Below are 22,556 nucleotides of genomic sequence, written 5' to 3' on the forward strand. Positions count from 1 at the left end.
AACTGGGAACTGATGGGAGGGAAATGCATCCTTGTCAGAACCACTGTGAACGTTGACTCTGAGCAGGATGCTTCAGCACCATACCGCCGCCTAGTGGACAAATCTGGGAATTGCTACACTGTGGTAGACGGTTTCCCTACACAGTTCATTTTATAAGAGAAGCTGTAAATGGGAGAAAAATGAGATTTTTGTCTTTCTGGGCCTGGGTTACCTTAAAGGTGGGATATAAAGGAAACATGTAGTATGAAATAAGAAAGGCAACTACTGTGTCATGAGGGCACAAGGGAGGAGGGAGATGGGGGAATATGGAAGGGTAAGGAAAATATAAGTAAAATGTGTTTGAAAAACACCATGATGAAATCCAGTTCATGTTCAAGGTGACATATGCATCTGGATTATGTGGGTACTGGGGAGTCGAACCTGGGTCCTTAGACTTTGCAGGCAAGCGCCCCAACAGCTAAGCCATCTCTCTAGCCCTCTATTGCATCTTTAATATTTTATGTTTTTTGAGACAGGGCTTTGTGTAGCCGAGGCTAGCCTTGAACTTCTGACCCGACCCAACGCTCCTGCCTGCGCAACCTGAGTGCTAATCTGACTGGTGTGCACACGATGCTTGGTTTTATGCAACGATGGGGTCACTCATTACTTTAGAGCTCTGCCTATGGACTCAGGAGTTAGCCCGCTCATGTATGAAGGATGCAAGATGGAAAAATAGCTTTGTTGCTGGCAAGGTATAGGCAGGCCATGCTTAGAGGGGAAAGGGCATTGTGGGCAGAGCAGGCCCAGGGGGAGGAGGCAGACTGGGTCTGTGGAAGGTAGGGCTGTCCGATTTGTTCCTCTGGACTCATAGCGGCTTTTCACATTTATCCGAGGAAAGCCACACATTGATAGCTGCTCCAAACTGCCCAAAAGAAACCTGCTATCTAGAGTGGGCTTGTCATCTGTTTAGTGGAGACCTCCTATTAGCTAGAAACCAGCTTCTGTAGACTTTCCTAAAAATTGCTGAACTTTCCTCAAAGAAAAGAAAAGAAAACAAACAAACAAACGAAAAAAATACTAGGTGGTTTAGTGCACACCTTTAATCCCGGCGCTGGGAGTAAAGGTGTGTGCTACTATGCCTGACAACATACACACACACACACATTTTAAACTTTAATTTCTTTTTTTTTTTTTTTTTAAGGTAGTTTCTTACTCTAGCCAAGGCTGATCTGGAACTCACTCTGTAGTTCCAGGCTGGCCTCAAACTCACAGTGATTCTCCCACCTCTGCCTCCCAAGTGCTGGGATTAAAGGCGTGCGCCACCACGCCCGGCAACACATGCAGTTTTGAAAGCATTCCTTGTGTGGAGTTGTGTTAAAAGAACAGAGAGTATCCCATGCTTTATGCTAATGTTAGTCTTTATTCATAGCAGGCTCATTTCACAAGGGTGCTGTGTGCCCGTGGGTGCCAGGCATCAACCATACTCCTTTGTAAACAGTTACGTCCCTGAAGATCACTGTCTCGGTGTGTGGAAAGGGTCAATACGAAAGAACAGCACATGCCGTGGGTTGTGTTCACTGGTAGCCTGGCAGATAATTACACGGGGCTGGAGAGACGGCTTCCTGGTTAAGGTGATTGCTGGCAAAGCCGAAGGACCCAGGTTCAATTCTTCAGTACCCAGGTAAAGCCAGGTGCACAAGGTGTCTCACACATACAGAGTTTGTTTGCAGTGGCTAGAGTCCCTAGTGTGCCCATTCTCTCTCTCTCTATCTGCCTCTTTCTTTCTGACTCTCAAATAAATAAATAAATAAATATTTTTTAAAAAATAAAAAATAGGGCTGGAGAGATGGCTTAGTGGTTAAGCGCTTGCCTATGAAGCCTAAGGAACCCGGTTCCAGGCTCGATTCGCCAGGACCCACATTAGCCAGGTGCACAAGGGGGCGCACACGTCTGGAGTTGGTTTGCAGTGGCTGGAAGCCCTAGCTGCGCCCATTCTCTCTCTGCCTCTTTCTCTCTCTGTCACTCTCAAATAAAAAAGTAAAAATATACAAAATAATTTTAAAAAATAAACAATAATTACAGTAGAAAATATTACCAGTGTCACATACTGTAGGAATAGTATTGTTTTGTGAATTCTTTGTTCCATGTATGTGATTATATGAAGTAGACTCTATCAAGATGGAAAATATAGCCCCATCTCTTTCTCTTCTTTTATTTATTTTTGTTTATATTTATTTGAGAGTGACAGAGAGAGAGAGAGAGGAAGAGGCAGACAGCAAGAGAGAGAATGGGTGCGCCAGGGCTTCCAGACACTGCAAACGAACTTCAGACGCGTGCGCCCCCTTGTGCATCTGGCTAACATGGGTCTTGGGGAATCGATCCTCGAACCGGGGTCCTTAGGCTTCATGGACAAGCACTTAACTGCTAAGCCAACTCTTCTTTTCTTTATAAACTTTTTATTGACAACTGTAAATACAGACAATATACCATGATCATCATCTCCCTCCCACCTTTTCCCCTTCCAAGTCCCCCTCCACTGAATCCCTTCTTCTTTCCAACTAGTGTCTCTTCTTTCTTGATGTCATCACTGTTTCCCCTACTACGCCACTCTTGTGTAGGTAGCGTCAGCCGCCGTGACGTCATGAGTGTCAAGGGCGCTCTGTGTCTGGAAGGCAGTATCGTTGCCATTTCTCCCCTTCCACTGGCTCTTACACTCTTTCTGCCACCTCTTCTGCGATGGTGCCTCAGCCTTGGTGGGTGTGACAGAGATGTGTCACTTAGTGCTTGTGGTGGTTTGATTCAGGTGTCCCCCATAAACCTAGGTGTTGTGAATGCTAGCTTCCCAGCTGATGGGTATTTGGGAATTAATGCCTCCCGGAGGGAGTGTATTGTTGGGGGCGGGCTTAAGGGCTTTATAGCCAGTTTCCCCATGCCAGTGTTTGGCACACCCTCCTGTTGCTGTGTCCCACCTTATGTTGGCCAGGGGGTGATGTCCACCCTCTGCTCATGCCATCGTTTCCCCCTGCCATCGTGGAGCTTCCCCTCAGGCCTGTAAGCCAGAATAAATCTCTTTTTCCCAGAAGCTGCTTTTGGTTGGGTGATTTCTACCAGCAATGCGAACTGGACTGCAACAGTGCTGAACACTCCAGTGTCATTTCTTCTTAGCTCTTTGATGAGTTTTGAGTTGTGCCAGTGGTCACTGCCATCTGAAAAGAGAAGCTTCTCTAACGCAAAGTGAGAGTGGCATTAGTATATATGGTATAAATGTAAGTGTTTTAGGGCCGCTTGGTGGGCATAATATCCCCATTTAGCCAGACAAGGGTAGTAGTTTCCTGGCCAGGGCTTATGACCTCTGCTGCCATACGCTTCTGACAAGGTTTTCAGTACCAGACAGGAATTTCCTTCAGTGGAGTGGGCCTTAAATCCAATCAGAGAGCAGTTGTTTCCCTCCAAACAAACGTGCCATCATTGTACCAGTTGGCACACTTGGCCTGGCTGTCCAGTGACAAAGCTTTCAGGGTCTGCTGCTGGTTAAGACTGTTGATGACTTTTCTCCCCCAGCAGGCTGCTCTTTCCAGCATCATGACAGTCAGTCGAGAGGGAGGGGCTTCCAGCTCAGCTCCAGCTTGGTTTCTCAGTGACCTGCAGCCCAGGCATGTGGAGTCTTCAGCAATAGGACCATACCCTCTAGTCATGGTGGGCGAGCAAGAGCCATGGCTATAGCCTATAATGTTTTGGGGGACATCAGAGGGCTCGCTGGCTAACAACTTGCTGGAAGATATCCCACCCCTGGACTGAAGTTCTTTTAATAACAACCTATGGCTTCTGGGAATAGCATTTTCCATCTCCACGAGACTCTTCTGTTCTTTCTCCTTCTTCCTTTTCTTTTGTTCCTTCCTCTTCTTCTTCCCCTTCCTTGTCCTCCTTCTCCTCTTTCTTTCTTCCTTCCTCTTCATAAGGTTATTATATAGCCCAGAATGGTCTCCAACTAACTATATACCTCAGACTGACCTTGAACTCGCAATCCTCCTACCTCATGGAATTTTATTTATTATGATGAGAATCAAAGTCAAGTTTGAAGCTCGTGTCCTGAGGTGCCACAGTGAATAATGGCCAGAATGCCGTATCAGCCTCAGTTAGGGCTGGGGAGACTGCTCGGTGCTTGCTTGCAAAGCCTGACAGCCAAGGTTCAGTTCCCCAGTACCCATGTAAAGCCAGACTCACAAAGTGGCACAGGCACATGGAACTCATTTGCACTGTGAGGAGGCCCTGGCATACCTGTTTTCACTGTCTCCATAAATTAAAAAAAATAAAATTCTACTGTGCCATCTCTGAGTTGGGCAGATCCTTGGGGCTCCCTGACCAGACAATCTAACCTACTTAGCAAGTTCCAAACCAGGGTGTTTGCACACACACACACACACACACACACACACACACACACACACAATATGAAAATATGATGCACTGCATCAGACTCTCCTGAAAATAGTCCCCCAAGGATATGCACGGGGACCCCCGGGACTTGGCAGCTGGGAGAGGTGCGGCGGACGCGCAGCATCAGGACCACTTTGAACGCAGCCCGAACTGCGAGTGTGCAAGGAAGAGGGGAGAAAGCGGAAACACCAATGCAGGGTGTTGCTCACATTTGTAGCCTGCTGAGTCAGAGGGTCGAGGCTCTTATCACAACGTCCCTTGCACACGAATGGCTCCAACTAGAAAAGCTGTCCTGGGAAGGACCAGGAGTGACGTTTACCTTTCACACTTAGCCTCACACAAGGCTGGTCTGTACATAATAACTTCCGAACTCAGCTGAACACTGAAGAGAAAAGAAGGCTTCTCCTTATACCCTACAAGACCACTTGGGAACCTTCATTCATCCCCACCCCGCCCCTCCATCACAAAGATACCTCTGGAAGTTCCATGTGGCTAACAGAAACGGACTGTCTCCATTGTATGACTAGTGAAGGTCAAATTGCCATTCTATGATCATTCTGTGCACGTGTGATGAATCTCTTAGGGGTTTGTCTAAGAACTCTGCTTCGGTTGAGGACAGAGAAAAAAAAAAAAAAAAACTCTTACCCCTGCCAACCCGCTGGTGCGGGTGAATGACGGCTCAGTCCAACCTTTCAGGCATATCATTTATCTTTTCTTTGGCCTAGGGAGTAAATGCTTCGTTTGTTCATGAATTGTCGCCTTGTTTGAATTATGCTATGCTCTGAATGTAGTTTTATGAGGCACAAAAATCAGATTGTCATTCTGCAAACAGACGATTTGTGTGATTCCTCAGAATGAAGAGGTGGCACCTCATCCCAATCCACAGCTCTGTGGGCTTGTGGCCGGCGTACCAACCCAGCGAGGACAGTCCAGGGGCCGTGGGGCCAGGGCGGGGTGTGGGAGAGGCTGGTGAACCACAGCTAACATGGCCGTGCCCGAGGCATGATTTACCCTAGGAATTCTGAATCAATACTTTGACGTCCAGCTCTGTGTGACAGTATTCCCAACAAGAGTGCTATGGTTGGGAAGCGTCATTTATGCTCTGAGAGCTGTATTCCCTCATTGTTCTTATAGGACAATTGCTTTTCCTCGGGGGAACTTGCCAAGTAGGTTTAGACACAGGACTATGCAATCAGGGGCCAGATGAGAAATCTTTACACATCAGAAGGCAGCATGCATATATTTAAAAATCTTTGCTGATATACGTCTCTGAATATCCACACATTTGCTGGCTGAAGTCTATCTCATATCCTCTAAAATTAAAAAACATTTATTTACTTGAGAGAGAGAATGAATATGGGCGTACCAGGGCCTCTTGCTATTGCAGACAAATTCCATATACATGTGCCTCTTTGTGCATCTGGTTTTATGTGGGTACTGGGGAATCAGGCCAGCAGGCTTTGCAAGCAAGTGCCTTTAGCTGTTGACCCTCCTCTCCAGCCCTCGTATCCTAGTCTTTGTTTTGGTTGTTGCTGTTTATAATTTTGAAGCAGGGTCTCACTCTAAGCCAGGCCGACCTAGAACTCATGCTGTATGTAACTCAGGCTGGCTTCGAACTCAAGTCAATCCTCCTGCCTCAGGCTCCCAAGGGCTGGGATGACAGGTGCAAGCCACTGTGCTCCACTTCTTTTTGTTTTTTTTTTGAGGTAGGGCTTCACTCTAGCCCCCAGACTGACCTGGAATTCACTATGTCGTCTCAGGGTGGCCTTAGACTTACGGCGATCCTCCTACTTCTGCCTACCAAGTGCTGGGATTAAAGGCGTGCGCCACCACCACACCTGGCTTTATTTTAACTTTAATTAATTAATTAATTTATTTATTTTGGTTTTTCCAAGTAGGATTTCACTCTAGCTCAGGCTGACCTGGAATTCACTATGTCGTCTCAGGGTGGCCTCAGACTTATGGTGATCCTCCTACCTCTGCCTCCCAAGTGCTGGGATTCAAGGTGTGCGCCACCACGCCCGGCTCCCTTCTCATATCCTTTTGAACATGTATTATGGGGGATGAAGAAATGGCTTAGCTGTTAAGGTGCTTGCCTGTGAAGACTAAGGACCCAGGTTCTATTCCCCAGAACCCATGTAAGTCAGATAGATACACAAGGTGGTACATGTGTTTGGACTTCATTCGCAGTGGTGGGTGACCCTGGCATGCCCATTCTCTCTCTCTGTCTCTCCTTCTGTCTCTCTCAAATAAATAAATAATAAAAAGAGTCATGAACTTGAAATAATGTTTTATGGGCTGGAGAGATGGCTTAGCACTTAAGGCACTTGCCTGTGAAGCCTAAGGACCCAGGATCAATTTTCCCAGTGCCCACGTAAGCCAGATGCACAAGGTGGTACATACATCGGGAGTTTGTTTGCAATGGGTAGAGGCCCTTGCACATTCACTCTCTCACAAATAAATAAACAAAATATTTACGAGCCGGGTATGGTGGCGCACCCCTTTCATCCCAGCACTCAGGAGGCAGAGGTAGGAGGATTGCCATGAGTTCAAGGCCAATCTGAGACTAGAGTGAATTCCAGGTCAGCCTGGGCTAGAGTAAGATCTTACCTAGCAAAACCAAAAATTAAAAAAAAAAAAAAAGTTTTAGGTGTGCATAGTGAAGGCTGGGTATTTACTATTTCAAATTCCCATGACACTGCCGAACTGAAACGGAAAAATCTTAGTGTAACTGAAATCAAACTAGAGTTTCCTTAGTGAGCCTGAGGTGGCGAGCTCATTCATCCAGACAGAAAGAGAGGGGACAATTTTTGAGTACTCTGAAAGATTATTGTAAGTTCCAAATATCACCCCTGGGTCTGATGGCATTTAGACATTTGCCTCGCGTCCAGCCCAGGCTGCATCTCAGAACAGACTGCATTGAAATCAGGCTCTTGTCCCCAAGGATTTCATCTCGATAAAGTCAATGGAGAAAATGAAGTATAAGTCGAACTTTCCCTCCCTGAGTGTTTTGAGACGGAGGTGGGCTGAGCATACCGGGCCTTCTGTGGTTAAATTCCTCCAAGGGTCGGGTGTCAGATGCTCAGCTGCTTGTTAATTAAGATGCAGGGTTTAGCTGAATCACTAGGCAACGGAGCCAAGATGGGCAGAGCACAGTTCTTCATTCTCTTCCCATAAACAGCTCAACCTTTTCCTAAGTCAGATAGCAGGTTTCCTAAGTCAGACTTTGGGTTCCCATGCAAAAGAAACAGGACTATTAAAAAAAAAAAACACCAAAAAAATTCACAACCTCAAAATGGCTTGTGGAGCCCACAACGAATGATGAAAATTCGACTGGATTTTCTCTCATTTGTAAGCAGTTTGTGACATGTTCATGAATACTCATGACCTGTGTATAGTGCCTGGACTTGAGGCTTTCTGGATCCTGCAGGGTGAAGTGAGGCTGATGGTCCTGCGTCCACACTGCCTCTCGACACACGACTTCCCCACTACACCTGTTGCAGCCCCCCAATTATTCAAGCTTCTTGGCACCACAGACACATGGAGGCAGAGATGCTGTCCCCTGCCCAGCACCACAGCCACATGCTCACTTGTGCCCAGTACAGGGCCACCCTCATAAGTAACATTTCCTGCTTGTCTATGAAGATTTACTTGTGAATTACAGAAAAGCCATTCAGTTGGCTCCTTGGAACAGTAGGTTTGGGAAGTGTGCATTTGAAGGGAAGCACTAAATTTCTGACAGAAATCAGGGACGTATGCTTTTGGGGTCAAAATATATAGAAAATGGCATCAGTGTTGATAGTAGGAGCCTCCAACATGCTGGCTTTAGTCTAGGCTCCTAATTTTAACCATCTAGAAGTTTTGGCTGGTGTGTATTATTCACATATAGTTCTCTCTCTGGTGCTGTTAGAGATGGGGTCTCATGTAACCCAGGCAGCCTTGAACTCTCTCTGTGTAGCCAAGGGTGACCTTGAACTCCTGATACACCTGCCTCCACCTCCTGAGCACTAAGATTACAGGCAAGTGCCACCACACCCAGTTTTGTGTGGTGCTGAGGATGGAACCCAGTGTTAGATGAATGCTCTGCCAACGAAGCCACATGCCAAACCCTGCAGTATCATCCTCAATGCCACCCTAGATCCATCAGGACCCACAGGTTCCTGCTTCACTCATTTTAAGAGAAGTGTGCACACAGCGCTTAGAACAGAGCCTGGCAGAGCTGAAGGACTCATGGGGTTGCTCAGGGCTCAGGGTTATTCACACCTAGGCAGTAAGTTGTTACACTGTTACTAAGACACAAATATAATTAATAACAATCTGCAAATATATCATAAGAAATTGAGCCTGTCTAATTTTTCCTCCTTTAGAAACACACTAGATAGAAGTTCTTAACTTCATTCCTAATTTTTTTTTTTTATTCCTGAGTTAGGGTCTCACTCTAGCCCAAGCTGACCTGGAATCCATTCTGTAGTGTCAGGGTGGCCTCAAACTCAGTGATCCTCCTACCTCTGCCTCCTAAGTGCTAGTATTAAAGGCGTGTGCCACCATGCCCAGTTTATTCCTAAATTTTGAAATAAAAAACCCCCAAAACTTGCTGTTTAAAAGGCCGTTAACCGAGGACATGTGCCTTAAGACACCATAAATCATATCAACTTTTATTTCCTTCTACAGCGAAGTAGTTCTTTTCCTGCTTGGAATATGAAAGAGCTCTCAAGGTTAGCTGCTCTTTTTTTATGTCAAAAAACCTTGTCTTCTTTGCCCAGGAAACAGAGTAGCTGATTCAAGATACTCCTTACAAAAAAAAAAAAAAAAAAGTCTTGTTTTTATAAAAGCATTACTCTGTCTTGTTGGAGAAGGATGAGTTTGCACGGCAGCCTGCCCAGAGCTATGAACCCGCACTCCTTAGCAAACACGGTGGAGGACCACTCCTGGCTCTTAGGAAAAGGAAAGAAATGCGTCCTCCTAAGGCCCGTAAACCATACGGTGTGGCCCACCTGCAGCTGAAATAGGCAAGATATTTCAGGTATCTGAGTCATTTATTCCATGAATGCTTTTCTGTCCAGACTCATGGCTTAGCAATCAATACGGAGTGTGTGCTCTGGCCTTTGATACGTGGCAGGAAAGAGTCATCTCCACGTAGCTCACCTATTTTCTTCACATAAAGCAGATGTCACAGCTGTCACTGTTATTCAACAGATGTCCCTGTCTACAGAAACGTGGAGGTGACCCCACTCTTCAACCTGCTGCTGGTTCTAGAAGTATCAAAGGCTTGATGCCTGGTCTAGGACCTCGGGTGACATATGATATGGGGACAGGTCTCACCCCGTCAGTGCCTCCCCCCAGCATGCATCAGGGATGACGCGCACGCCCTTTGCACACTCACCTCTGCTCCAGGGACACCACGGGACTGCCCCGATGGCGCATCGGCTGATGCCCCCTCGCTGTCACCTGTTGCCTTTCCCTCTCCCCTGTCCAGTTTGAAGAATTTGTCAAGAAAACTGGAGTCCTTGGACCTGGAGGGGGCTGCTGCCCCTGACTCGGGGGGCAGAGGTGCTGGGGGCCAGGTGGCTGAGAGAACCTGGTCCTTGCCTGGAGTGCGCGCGGGGGTTTTATCTGGAGCCGGCCCGGGGGCATCTGCGTCTGGAAGGGCCGCGCGTTCACTCGGGTCTTTGTTTGCAGGCTCTGCGCTGGGACTGACGTCAAGCCTCCCCGGTGCAGCCCATGAATCTGTGCCTTGGTCCCCGGGACGTCCTGGTACAGGCCGAGAGAGGGTCAAGAAGAAACGCGATTTCACAGCTGGTGCCTCGGGTTTGGCTTTCTTCCCAAGAGACTTTCCGCCGGCGCTGGTCTCCATGGCCTCGGGGGACGCAGTGGCCGCCTTCTCCTCCGGGATGCTTATTCCTAAATCCACTGCAAACACAAACACACACACACACACAGCGGTTATTCAATGAACCAGGGGGAATAATGGACCCAAACGTCTGATGCACAAAGGCCAGACGACAGACTGGGGCTGCCTTGTTCTCGGCTGCTCTGGGGAGCAGAAGTTAGCTGTGTAGGCCTCTCCTGATGTGGCTCTTCTGGGAGGGTGGTGAAGAGGGAGGCCAAAGGAGGAATTTAGCCACAACTGTGAGTGACACTCAGTGCCGGCTGTCATTTTCACTTCTCGGAACCCAGCAGAAGGAGAGAATACGCTTCCAGGTAAGAGCCTGACCTCTGACGCTGGACGGTCTCTTAGCTGTGACACCATGGACATCTGGGATCAGGCTAGTCTTTATGACGGGCTCCCATCCTGGTCTGTAACAAGCTTCGCAGGTCCTCTGCCTTCTCCCACTGAGTACCCACAGCACCCCCATGCTGTGAGAAGACACATCTTCAGACATAACCAGATGCCCACCCAGGAAGAAAAGCCTTCAATTTTGAGAACCACACCGTGTTAGACTATCTCTTTGAATTCAAAGGATTTCATTTCCCTCTGTCTCGACTTAAATTATTTATTTATTTATTAGAGAGAGAGAGAGAGAGAGAAAGAGAGAGATTCAAGCATGCCAGGGCCTCCAGCCACTGCAAACAAGCTCCAGACACATGTGCCACCTTGTGGGTCCTGGAGGATCAAATGGGGATCCTTTGGTTTTTCAGACAAAAGCCTTAACCACTATGCAATCTCTCCAGCCCTGTCTCAACTTTTTGATAAAATGATGCAAATATTAGAACCTCCTCCTCACTTTTGTCAGGAATGTAGTACAAGTTAATGTGTCCAAAGTACCCAGAATGGTGCCCACCAGATCCAAATCACTCAATAAATGTCATAAAGTAAACTGATAAACCAGTAAACCCAGAGGAGGCCAGCCACCTCTCCCGGGATCCCCAGTGAGCTGGTAAAGTAGCCCAGCCTGGTTGAGAAATCGTCTTAAATTCATGTTCTTTCTGACTTACCGAAAGGCTTCTATTAGCATAGAGTTTTAGGAGACCCTAAGGCTGAAAAAGCAAGACTCAGAAAGCTTGACCTCTTGTTTGAATTCATTGAATCCTACCCACACCCAGATATTTTGCATGTTAGTGTTTATACATTTGAATGTGACTGGGCTCACATGTGTGTGTGTGTGTGTGTGTGTGTGTGTGTGTGTGTGTGTGTGTGTAGGCCAGAGGTTATCACTGGAAATTGTTCTTAATTGTTCTTCCCTCTTATTTTCTGAGACACCTGGAGTTACTGTTCTGGGGGGGTGGACACAAAAGGATTCCTTGGGCAAGCTGGTGAGCTGGTCTTAGCTAAATAGATGAGTCCCAATTTCAGAGAAAACTGTCTTATGTGGCTGGCCCTTACCTGAGTGCCAGGATCCAAACATGGGTCCTCATGCTTGCAAAGGAAGCACTTTATCCACTGAGCACCTCCTTAGAACTGTGAATTGTCTTCTTTCCAAGACCCTTTTGTAATAAAGACATGAACTATGCAGGGAAAATTATGAAGACTTTGGGAATCCCATTTGAAGACTGAGAGCCTGATAAACAGTGTAATGTTGGCCAAATCTCCAAAACCCCTCAAGTTTCCTCACTTGTAAAAGATAGCTGTAGCTCCTGTAGGGTCCCAGTGATAACCAGGGTAACATTCACCCAGGGTCTGGCACAATGCCTTTCCCCCAGCAGGTACTTCTGGGCTTGTCCGTGAGGGTTTATGTGGATTAGGTCAGTTTCTGGGCTTGTCCGTGAAGGATTATGTAGATTAGGTCAGCCACTGGGCCAGTCCGTGGGGGATTATATAGATCAGGTCAGCCTCTGGGCCAGTCCATGAGGGATTATGTGGATTAGGTCAGCCTCTGGGCCAGTCCGTGGGGGATTATGTAGATTAGGTCAGCCTCTAGCCAGTCCGTGGGGGATTATGTGGATTAGGTCAGCCTCTGGGCCAGTCTGTGGGGGATTATGTGGATTAGGTCAGCTTCTTTGTGCCGAATGTGACCAGCTGCCTCAAGCTCCCGTCACCATGCTGGACTGTAACCTGGATCTGTGAGCTGAAATAAACCCTTCCTGCTCTGAACTGACTATTGTCAGGTATTTTGTCCCAGCATTGACATGGTAACTATAGAGTTTTTGGATGGCTCATCCATGACAACGGAAGCTCTGTCCTCCCAACTTTGGCAGTTGACGTTGTGACCAGAGTTGTTAGGTCAGATCCCGGGCTCTAACAAGTTACGCTTTTCAACCCATCCTCCATAGGCCAGTTAAAGAGACAAATAATAGCCCAAAGCAGAGACAGGAGATGTATTCCCTGTGGCCACACTGAGAAGAGGAACAGATAAAGAGGTCCAGGGACCCACCCTCACCCAAAGCCCGTCTTCAGGGTCCTGACACGAGAATCAGCTTTTCATGGAGGACAAGAGGGTGCACAGCTAAGCTGTCCTGGTCAAGTGTGATCCCACCTGTCACTGAGCCATCGGTGTCTGGGCTCCAGTCACCCTTGCAAAGTGGTCGGACGAGTTGTCAGAACTATGACATCTTCTTCCAGTAGACAAGCGCCCCCTCTGGCTGGCACCAGCCTTCAGCCCTTTCCTTCTCGCGGGTGGCATTCGGAAGGAAATTGCAAGTTCTTGGGGTTCTTGTTTCACTAGCTAATAGTTAAGGGGAGCATATGAGTACAGGGCAGCTCCACACTGGCCAGGAGAGTGCCAATATCCAAGCTCAGCAGCTGGGCATACCCGTGGTTGCTCTGCCAACCTCCAAGCTGGGTACATGAGCTAAGTTAGATCAATTCAAGTAACTCCTTGGACTTTTGGTAGACCTATTAGAACAGAATTTCAGGACAAAACTAGAGGCCGAGGGGCATCTGGAAGAGATGGTAGCCTTGGGTACCACACAGGGGAGGTGACCAAAGCCTAAGGACCCGCACAGACAAGCAGAGTCGGCCGGTCCAGGAAGTGGACGGGCAATGGCGGACCTCCGGGTTCCACCGCACCTGAGGCAGGATTGAGCGGTTTTCACCCCCCGTCCCTTGTGCTGGTGTAAATTGAGTGTGGCCCAGGCTGCCCTTCACTTGTGGCAATCCTCCTGCCTCAGTCCCTTGAAGGCTGAGATTGCAGGCAGGAGTCACTTTGCACAGTCTCAAGATGGGAGCTGATTACATGCACTGCTCACAAGATTATGGAAAAAATGTAATGTTTCTTCCAGAAGCCAGCCTTCAGATCCTATGAAAACCCTTGTGAGAAACCCATCTGAAGTCTGCTTTCAGAAAGGAGCGTTGTTATCAAGCAACAAGGCAATGAAAGGCCAAAGATGCAAGAAAAACAAGTGGAAATGAGGGAAGAAGACAAATGGAAGACCTTAACACGTAGAAGAAACAGTGAACTGGTTGATCTCTTTTATGTAGAAAAGATACTTTGTATTGTATGTATGCATATGTACGAAAAATAATAACAATAACTATTATTATATTGGTTTTATCTTTCAAGGTAAGGTCTTGCTCTAGCCCAGGCTGACCTGGAATTCACTCTGTAGTCCCAGGCTGCTCTCAAATTCATGGGGATCCTCCTTCCTCAGCCTCCCAAGTGGTGAGATTAAAGGTGTGCACCACCACACATGTCTTTGTTTTTAATTTCTATTCTTTTAGTTAGCATACAGAGATTAAGGTGTCATTTATTCTGGCATTTTCTTTTTCTAATTTTTTTTTTTTTTTCGAGGTAAGGTCTCACGCTGGCTCAGGCTGACCTGGAATTCACTCTGTAGTCTCAGGGTGGCCTCGAACTCACAGTGATCCTCCTACCTCTGCCTCCCAAGTGCTGGGATTAAAGGCGTGCGCCACCATTTCCGGCTTCTAACATTTTTAGTTATTTATTTGAGAGAGACAGACAGAGTATGAGTGTGCCAGTGCCTCTTGTCACTGTGAACGAACTCCAAATACACGTGTTCCATTGTGCATCTGGCTTCCTGTGGGTACTGGGGAACTGAACCCCAGCCATCAGGCTTGGCAAGCAAGTACCTTTAACCACTAAGCTATCTCTCCATCTCCATTCCAGCATTTTCAAATAGTTTGTTTTAAGGTCAATTTATGGAGATGTGCAAATAAGAATTTATAGGCAGGATTTTTTTTTCTTTGTGTGTGTGTGTGTGTGTGTGTGTGTGTGTTATTGTTGAAAATTTAGATTTTTGTGGGCCTGATGGCACTTGTGAGGCTGAGGCAGGGGGTTGAAAACTTCAAGGCCTGACTGGCCTCTAGAGGTTCCCTCGTGATGTTGAAGGCATGGCCACCGGAGCTTGAGGCAGCCGGCCACACATTCTGTCAATAGTGATGAAGCCGAGAGGGTGAGTATTGGTGCTCAGCTAGCTCTCTCCTTCTGTCCACTGTCCAAGGCCCCAGTCCATGGTGCCACCTGCTGGACTCTCCTGGCCCCCTTGCTTCATGTCATCTCCTTGCAAACTTTCCCAGAATCTCAAACTAGCAATAGTCAGTGTTTGGGAGGGTCCTGGGAGCCATGAACTCGATTTGTTGCTCCCCCATCTCCAAAGCTCACCCTAGTCCAACACCCTCCTGAGACACCATGCCATATGGCATTCATATGGCACGTGGGCACACAGCGAAGGTCAACTCCTAATTCTGCATTATACTGTGAAAGCCTATTCCCTTGGACTGTAAGCCAAAATATACCCTTCCTTCCATATGTTGCTTCTGGTCAGAAATTTGGCCACAGCAAATAGAAAGTAGCTGATGCGAAAGTTAAAAAAAAAAATAGTTTGTCGCTGTGGTGTAGCCTCCAGAGCTGTGAGAAAGACGGGGCAGGACACATCCCAAACAACAGCAGAAGCCAAAGCAGACAGGATGAAGTGGCAGGCGTGACAAGAACACATGCATCTGCTCTCCTCAAGACCACTGAGACTGTCCCACGGGTCTCAGTCTGTCAGGTGGCTGTGATTTCTGCGTCTGCCCATGGCTCTTCCCTCAGGTGTCAGCGCAGGAAAATCCTTCTATTCTCTTTCAGGATGTTACCAGCACAGCCCCTTGCTCAAGGGGGAACCTTCAATTCAATAAAATGATTCTGTATGTACATATGTACGTAGAAAAGTTAAGGAATCCCCCTTTAAGAACCACTGACTAGGAACAAAAAGGAAGATATTAAGTTTAGAAACTTCTTATCCAGTTGAAACAGACAGGTTTTAGCTTCTGAAAAAATAATGTGCTCTATCAGATAAATCATGCTAGGCTCTGCCATCCATCAGCAGTGAGGACTGAGCCATTTTCTTAAAGAGTAACATGATAAATTTGCCAGAAAGGAATTAAATAAAGAGAAAATGAGGCATTTTTATTTCCCCAAAAATCTGTGAAGCTTTAGGGAGAAATACCCAGGAGGGCAGATCTGATCGGGTACACGGCAGGGACACGCAGAGTCAGGGAGGACAGTATGGCAATCCATTTTCCTCACAGTTGCCTCTCCTCCTCTTTCTCACCTCACCCTTCACAGCTGCTGTCCTTACAGCTCCCTCACGGGCAGCACGAAGGCCACCGTTCCCCTTTTACAGGTGAATCTTGGAAAGCATCATTTCCTTGGCAAGGTCACACAGCCAGTGAGAGCTGGGACCTGTGATCAGGTTTGTCAGACCCTGTGACGGGTTGGATGTAAAATGTGCCCTGTAGCCCTGTGTGTTTATGATCACACCTCGTACTTCATCTGCAGCTGGTGGAACTTCTAGGGGGCGGAGCCTTGGCGGAGGAGGTGTGCTGCTGGGTGCGGGCCTTGGCATTACAGCCCAGCCCCACTTGCTGCCCTTAGCTCATTCTCTCTACTTCCTCCCTGAGGACGTGCAGATGTGATGTCTGGATCCCTGCTCCTGCCACGCTTTCTCTGCCACGAGGAAACCTCCCCTTGAACCTGTAAGCAGAAAACGAACCGTTTCCTGGTGCTTTCTCCCAGCAGCAGGAAGGTGACTGCTATAGATGCCAGTGTGGGCATGCCCAGCTGTACCAAGTGACCCCAGACTTTGCGCTTTAACACAACAGAAGTGTATTATCTTATACTTTCAAAGGTCATCAGTGAAAAACAGGTTGGTATCTAGGGGACACTGGGCTTCCATGCCTGTCCACCATCCTGGGGCTACCTGTCCTCTTTGGTGCATGGCCTTGCCTCTATGGTGAAGACCAGCAGCTGCGGGCAGAACATCTTGGTTTCTCTCTCTCTTCTCTCTCCAGCATCACGTCTTTTCCTCCTCTGCTCCTCCTGCGTCGCTCTTTGCAAAGACTCTTGGGATGGTAGTGGACTGCCTGAAGAACCTAGGACCCAGTCTATCTGAAGGTAGTTAGTCACATCTGTAAAGCTTGCTTTTGCCAGGTGAGCTGCTGTGCTTACAGGTCTCAGGACAGACCACAGCCACCTGGGGTGGGAGGTGGGGGCCAGTATTCTGCCTACCACAGCCCTTGCCTGCCTTGCTCTGTGACTCCATGAATAAATGCACTACCGATATAAGTTGTGCCCTCAGTGTAAGCACTGTCTCCTTCTCCGTGGTGTCTCAGTGTATGGGTGGGGTCCTCTGACCTCCCCTCGCTGACTCCTGGAAGCCACCTGCCAGGGCAGTGGGTCCTTCCCACCTCCCCACATTCTTCTTCCCTTAGTCCCCGTCCCAAACATCAGATTCTGTTTGAGAGAGCGAGAGAAGGAAAGAGGCAGACAGAGAGAGAGAGGGAGAGAGAAAGAGAGAGAGAGAATGGGTGGGCCAGGGCCTCCAGCCATTGCAAACGAACTCCAGATGCATGGGCCACCATGTGTATCTGGCTTATGTGGGTCCTGGGAAATAGAACTCGGGTTCTTTGGCTTTGCAGGCAAGCGCCTTAACCACTAAGCAACCCCGCCAGCCCCCAGGCACCTTTGTGAAAGCATGTTTTCTTTTTGGGATGAATGATGTCACCCAGAATTATCTGTGCTTCCACAGAGCCTGGCTTTTTGGAATCCTTGCCTAACGGCTCATTGGGAAGATGTGCAGCGACCCTTCGCCAAGTCAAGTTAGAACTCACTGATCTCCCAAGGTAGTTGAAACCTCTACTGCTTCCTTCCCCAAGCTTCCCGCCTCAGGGCTGATCTCCTCCTTCTGGTTTGACATGACGAAGGCAGACCACAGCTGGCTTTCTGCTGTCTTGCCGGGTGGAAAGTGTGGCCAGCATCTTACTAAATGTAGCACCTCCTTCTCCTCCTAGGATGATTAAATGGGTCTGGCCTGGAGATGGGTGGTGGGGCTGTAGACCCTGTCCTTGCTAAGTTGCTGACCCCGGGGCTGGTGAGGTTTCGTTTTTCTCTGCAGTTTGCCCATGTGTAAAGAGACACACGGGGAGGGAACCCTGCACTCAGCAAAGGCATGACAAGCTCTCTGGTTAGGCCAGGTCTGCGTCAATGACTGTCTGGACCAGTGAGGTCCAGTGGATTCATGGGTCCTAAGTGTCACAGTCACCTTCTCCTTGCTGGTCACACACCCAGCCAGGAGCAGCTTATGGGAGGAAAGGGTTGATTTCAGGCTCCTAGCGCCCAGGGGAAGTTCCCTCGTGGCAGACGAGGCTGGCTCACTCCATCGCACGTCCACAGCAGAGAGAGAAAAACCAACACCAGCACCAACAGCCAGTGAACGCGGACAGTCCGAACTCAGACTGCTCTTCATGCCCCGCAAAGCTGCACTGCAAGGCCCGTCCCCAGTGACAACCTCTTCCCCTGAAGGGCTCTGTCCCCTGGAGACCTGAGTTACAAGCTCCGTCTCTAAAAAATTTTTCTATCTTTTTTATTTATTTGTGAGAGAGAAAGAAAGAATGGATGCACCAGGGCCTCCAGCCACTGCCAACAAACTCCAGACTCATGTGCCACCTTGTGCCTTTGGCTTATGTGGGTCCTGGGAAGTCAAACCTGGGTCCTTAGGCTTTACAGGTAAGTGCCTTAACTGCTAAGCCCTCACTCCGGCCCAAGGTCAGTCTTAATAAAACACCTGCGTCTAAGGGGCCATATACTTAAAACCGGCACGCTAAGTGTCCCACGACACACCCCATGTCATGGGACAGTCTGCTGCGTGGCAGGGCTTCTAAGCTTGGCGTGTTGCATCCAAAAGCCTTACTCACAGGCTCCTTCCTCCACCATTTAAACCTTCCCTATTGCAAATTCTCTCCTCCCCAGCTGTCACGTGTACTCAGAAGAGAATGAGTGGTGTTGACACTTGACCTGTGTCCTCACACAGAGGCCGAGGTTGTGGTCTCTGTGATGGTGAGCTCATTCGGAAACAGGGGTCTTTGCAGATGATCAGGCTGACAGCATGACGATAGACCCTGTTCCAATATGACTGTTTCCTGGGTGTCGAGACAGACCCGCACAGAGGAGGGAGCTACGAAGGTGCAGGGAGAAGCCGGCCACCCATGAGCCAGGGGAGGGCCCTGCAGCTCCCTCACCCAGGTCCTCAGAGAAACTAACCCTGTTCGCACCTACGCGCTGTGGCTGCCGCGCTGCTGTGCATGGCACCAGGCTGTGGCCCTGTGTCTTGCTGCCCCAGAGGGTGAGGATGGCTTCACACCTTTCCCTTCCATTTGCTGTTCCTTGGCTCAGGGACCCGTCCTGACACCCGCTGAGCAGCTGCCCCCCCCCCCCCAGCTCTCACCTTCATCATAATGTTGGACCACATGGGTAGATACGATCACTGGCATCCCATTCTGGCCACACTCGCCGTCTGATGTCACCTGGAACAGAATCGGGGGTATCAGAGGTCATCTTGGGGTGGGGCTGGAAGACCCTGGACAAAATGAAGCTTAGCTTAAAGGCTGTGTCTGTGGAAGCTCACAGCCCCCTCACATGCCTCGGAGTAACAGAATGATGCACCCTGGGGCTGGGCTCCTGTTCTCACGAGGGCATCATATCACTGACGCTCCGTATCATGAGCCCACAGCCACGGCCAGGCCCCGTCCCCACGGTATTGGTGGGACACTGAGGCTCACAAGGAACACGCGTCTAAACGGGGGGCCAGGCAAGAACTTAACATGATGGTTCTATAGCCAGTTAAGGTTAATCTCACTCATTTATCTTGCTCACAAAATGTAACATGAGCCATGCCTTTAGCGAACGCACTTGCCAGGTACCATAAGTTCGGTGTATGTGTGTGCGTGTGCATGTGCATGCATGTGTGTGTGTGTGTGTCTGTGTCTGCTCCATTCCCTCCATCTTCATTGTTGCAACCTCTTTAAAATTCTAGGACACTGCCCTGACTTCTTTCTCTTCTGTTGTTATAGATATACATGTACACATGCTCATGTAGAAAGGAAAGAGTCAGAAAAGAATGTTGTGTAATGTCATTTTAGTGTAGGGTAATCTTAATTATACTCTTCAACTAACATTAACTGACTATTCACTACGTGCTAAGTAGTTTATATGTAGAGTCTTGGTCCGCTACTGCTACTCAGGGGTGGGATGTATTAATAAATGCAGAGAGAGGAAAATCAAACAGATGAAAAGCCAACTCCTAAAGGTGGGAACCTCTTGGGGGGGGGATATAGAAGGTATTTTCTTTATTTATTGAAATAGCGGCACCTGTTTCAAATGAGTCTGCATTACTGAATTCTGTCATGAGCCGTGTGGTATGACCAGTACAATGGGGACCACCAGGTCCATAGCTGTACCCATTTGATGGGACTGCTCAACAGAGTCCTCTTGGTGTTTTTAAATCAGTTGTCAGTCTTTAACCATCACATGTTATGCACACTGCTTTCCAGTTCCTAAAGAAGAGCAAGAATGTGGGAGGCTAGTCACCCTGATGTGCCCTTGTCACTCGGCGTTTCATTATTTCATCCTTCCTGGAGGCCCAGGATTTCCAGCTGGACATGGCATCCTCTGGAGAGTCTGAGAAGCTGTGGGGAGATGGCCCTCATAGGCACTGGGCGTTTCCACGGCATCCCTTTGATGCTAACAGGAAGCCAGCATTTGCATCTCTGGCTTTCTGCCAACCCAGCCTTCTATTCTGGGTGGGCATTCCCTCTGTTGTATGGTCAGGAGTAGTGCATGGCCATGTCTCCTGTAGGGGTTTCCTTGTTTAGCACCTCTCTGGGTCTTAAGCTGATGAGGGTAAAAAGCCCTGATGTGAACATTTAGCTATTCTGTGGGTAGAGATCTGGAGGGAGTGCTGGGTTGTCTGGGCCTCAACTGTATCTCTTTCACACGTGTGTGTGTGTGTGTGTGTGTGTGTGTGTGTGTGTGTGTGTGAGAGAGAGAGAGAGAGAGAGAGAGAGAGAGAGAGAGAGAGAGAGAATGTGCTTGTGTGTGAAGGCCAGAGAATAAACTCTGGTGTCATTCCTCAGGCACTGACCATCTTTTTTATTTTTTTTAATGTGTGTGTGTGTGTGTGTGTGTGATCTGCGTATGTGTTTGTGTAATTGAGTCCAGGTGTGTGTGTGCCATGGCACGCATGTGGAGGTCACAGGATAACCTCAGGTGTTGGTCCTCAACTTAACCCTTGTTTGGGGCTGGGTCTCTTTCTTTGCTACTGTGTACACCAGGCTAGCTGCCCAGTGAACTTCTGAGGTTACTGTCTCCACCCCTGGAGTTACAGATGCACCATTGTGTCTGACTTTCAATGGGCTTTGGGGGTCCAAGCTCAGGTTGTCATGCTTACACAGAAACCATTTTTCTCCATGAGCCATCTCTGTGTCCCATGTCAACCTTTTCTGAGACAGTGTCTCTCAGTGGTTTGGAGCTCACCAAGTGGGTTAGGCGGGGAGCTCAATGAGCCCAGGGATCAGTCTGTCTCCCACTCGTTCTTGGGATTGAATTCCGGTCCCAGGAAAGCAGTTTACTTCCTGAGACATCTCCCCAGCCCCTTGGCCTCAGTTCTTGACCAACATTTTCTTAGAAGGACCCTAACCAGTAGGCTTCCATCATGGCTGTATATTCTAGTAGCGAGAAGTTTTAAGTCTCACTGCCATATAGTTTTGGGTTTAATTATTCTACTCACCATGCCAGGAATTATGGTTTTGGAAGTTTACCAGGGGTTTCCAATGTGCAGCTAAGGTCTTGAACCACTGAGTCATACCTGGAGTTCTCAAGCTCAGCACAACAACCTTTTCCCCCGGTACCTCTTTGCTCTGGTGGGGGCATCGATGCCCTGTTGTTCAGCAGCATCCTGGCCTCTGCACCAGATGCTGCAAGCATCCCTTCTCTATGGTTGACCACTAAAAGTATTAAAAATATCCCCAGAGATGGCCAAGTATCCCTAGAGGGAATGGTGAGGGACAAACTCCTATATTTAAGAACCTATGGGCTGGAGAGATGGCTTAGCAGTTAAGGCATTGCCTGCAAGCCAGAGGACCCAGGTTCGATTCCCCAGGATCCACATAAGTACAAGGTGGCACATAGCATCTGGAGTTAGTTTGCAGCAGCTGAAGGTATTAAATTGTTTTCCTGGATATCACCTATTGAGGTCTATAGACACAGGCTCCATAGAGCCCATCTTCACGCTTTCTGCTTCAGTTTTAAATGGGTCATTAGAGTCCACTGTGTGTGTGTATGTGTTGTGTAAGCCAGAGGATAACCTTGTCCACCACCCACAGTTACTTGAGATGAGGTCTCTCACCGGCCCAGGACGTACCGAGAAGGTTAGTAGTCCCAGAGGTTTGCCTGCCTCTGTTCCCCAACCCCCAACTCTGATTACAGCCTCACAGCATCCACCCCTTTTTAATGTGGGCTCCTGGGATTGAGCTCGGGTCCTAATGCCTGCAAGCGAAATGCTTTGCCAGCTGAGCCATCTTCCCAGGCCCAGAGCCTGCCTTGTTGACCCGCTCCTGGGTGGACTCCACAGGTTCCACTACACTGACCAGCAGTGAAAAGAGCCCCCCCCTCCCCGCCCCATACTCATTCTCTTCAGCGAGCCATGACTGATCTCCTCCCGACTCTTCCCTCTCAGGTCCTAGGTCCCTGACCGAGATGGGGCTACCTTGTAAGTGCCTGCTTCTGGTTCATTCTCTTGGTCTTCATTTCTTTGTGGGACACTCATTTGGTTACCCATTGTTCCTGCAATAGAGAAGCCAAAGAAAGAAATTGTGGTGGTTTGAATCCAATGTCCCTCATGAACTCATGCGTTCTGAGTGCCAGGTTCCCAGCTGGTGGCAAGTTGGGAGGTGGGGGCCTTGCTAAAGGAGGTGTGTGGCTGGCGGT

General features: G+C 48.5%; 1 protein-coding gene across 2 annotated transcripts in view; it reads right to left on the minus strand.

The window, feature by feature from the left end:
• The window catches only part of Bcas1 (brain enriched myelin associated protein 1), an 86,426-nt gene that overhangs the window by 53,853 nt on the left and 10,017 nt on the right, over positions 1-22,556 (minus strand). For both annotated transcript variants that reach the window (XM_045156906.1, XM_004663794.2), the window contains exons 3-5: positions 22,336-22,412; positions 19,018-19,096; positions 9,800-10,326 (exon numbers count right to left, since the gene is read on the minus strand). In XM_045156906.1, the coding sequence (XP_045012841.1) occupies positions 9,800-10,326; positions 19,018-19,096; positions 22,336-22,407 (678 nt within the window). In that variant the 5' untranslated portion in view covers positions 22,408-22,412. The remainder of the gene's footprint in view (positions 1-9,799; positions 10,327-19,017; positions 19,097-22,335; positions 22,413-22,556) is intronic.

This window comes from Jaculus jaculus, chromosome 8, assembly GCF_020740685.1.
Source record: "Jaculus jaculus isolate mJacJac1 chromosome 8, mJacJac1.mat.Y.cur, whole genome shotgun sequence".
In the NCBI taxonomy this organism is placed as follows: domain Eukaryota; kingdom Metazoa; phylum Chordata; class Mammalia; order Rodentia; family Dipodidae; genus Jaculus; species Jaculus jaculus.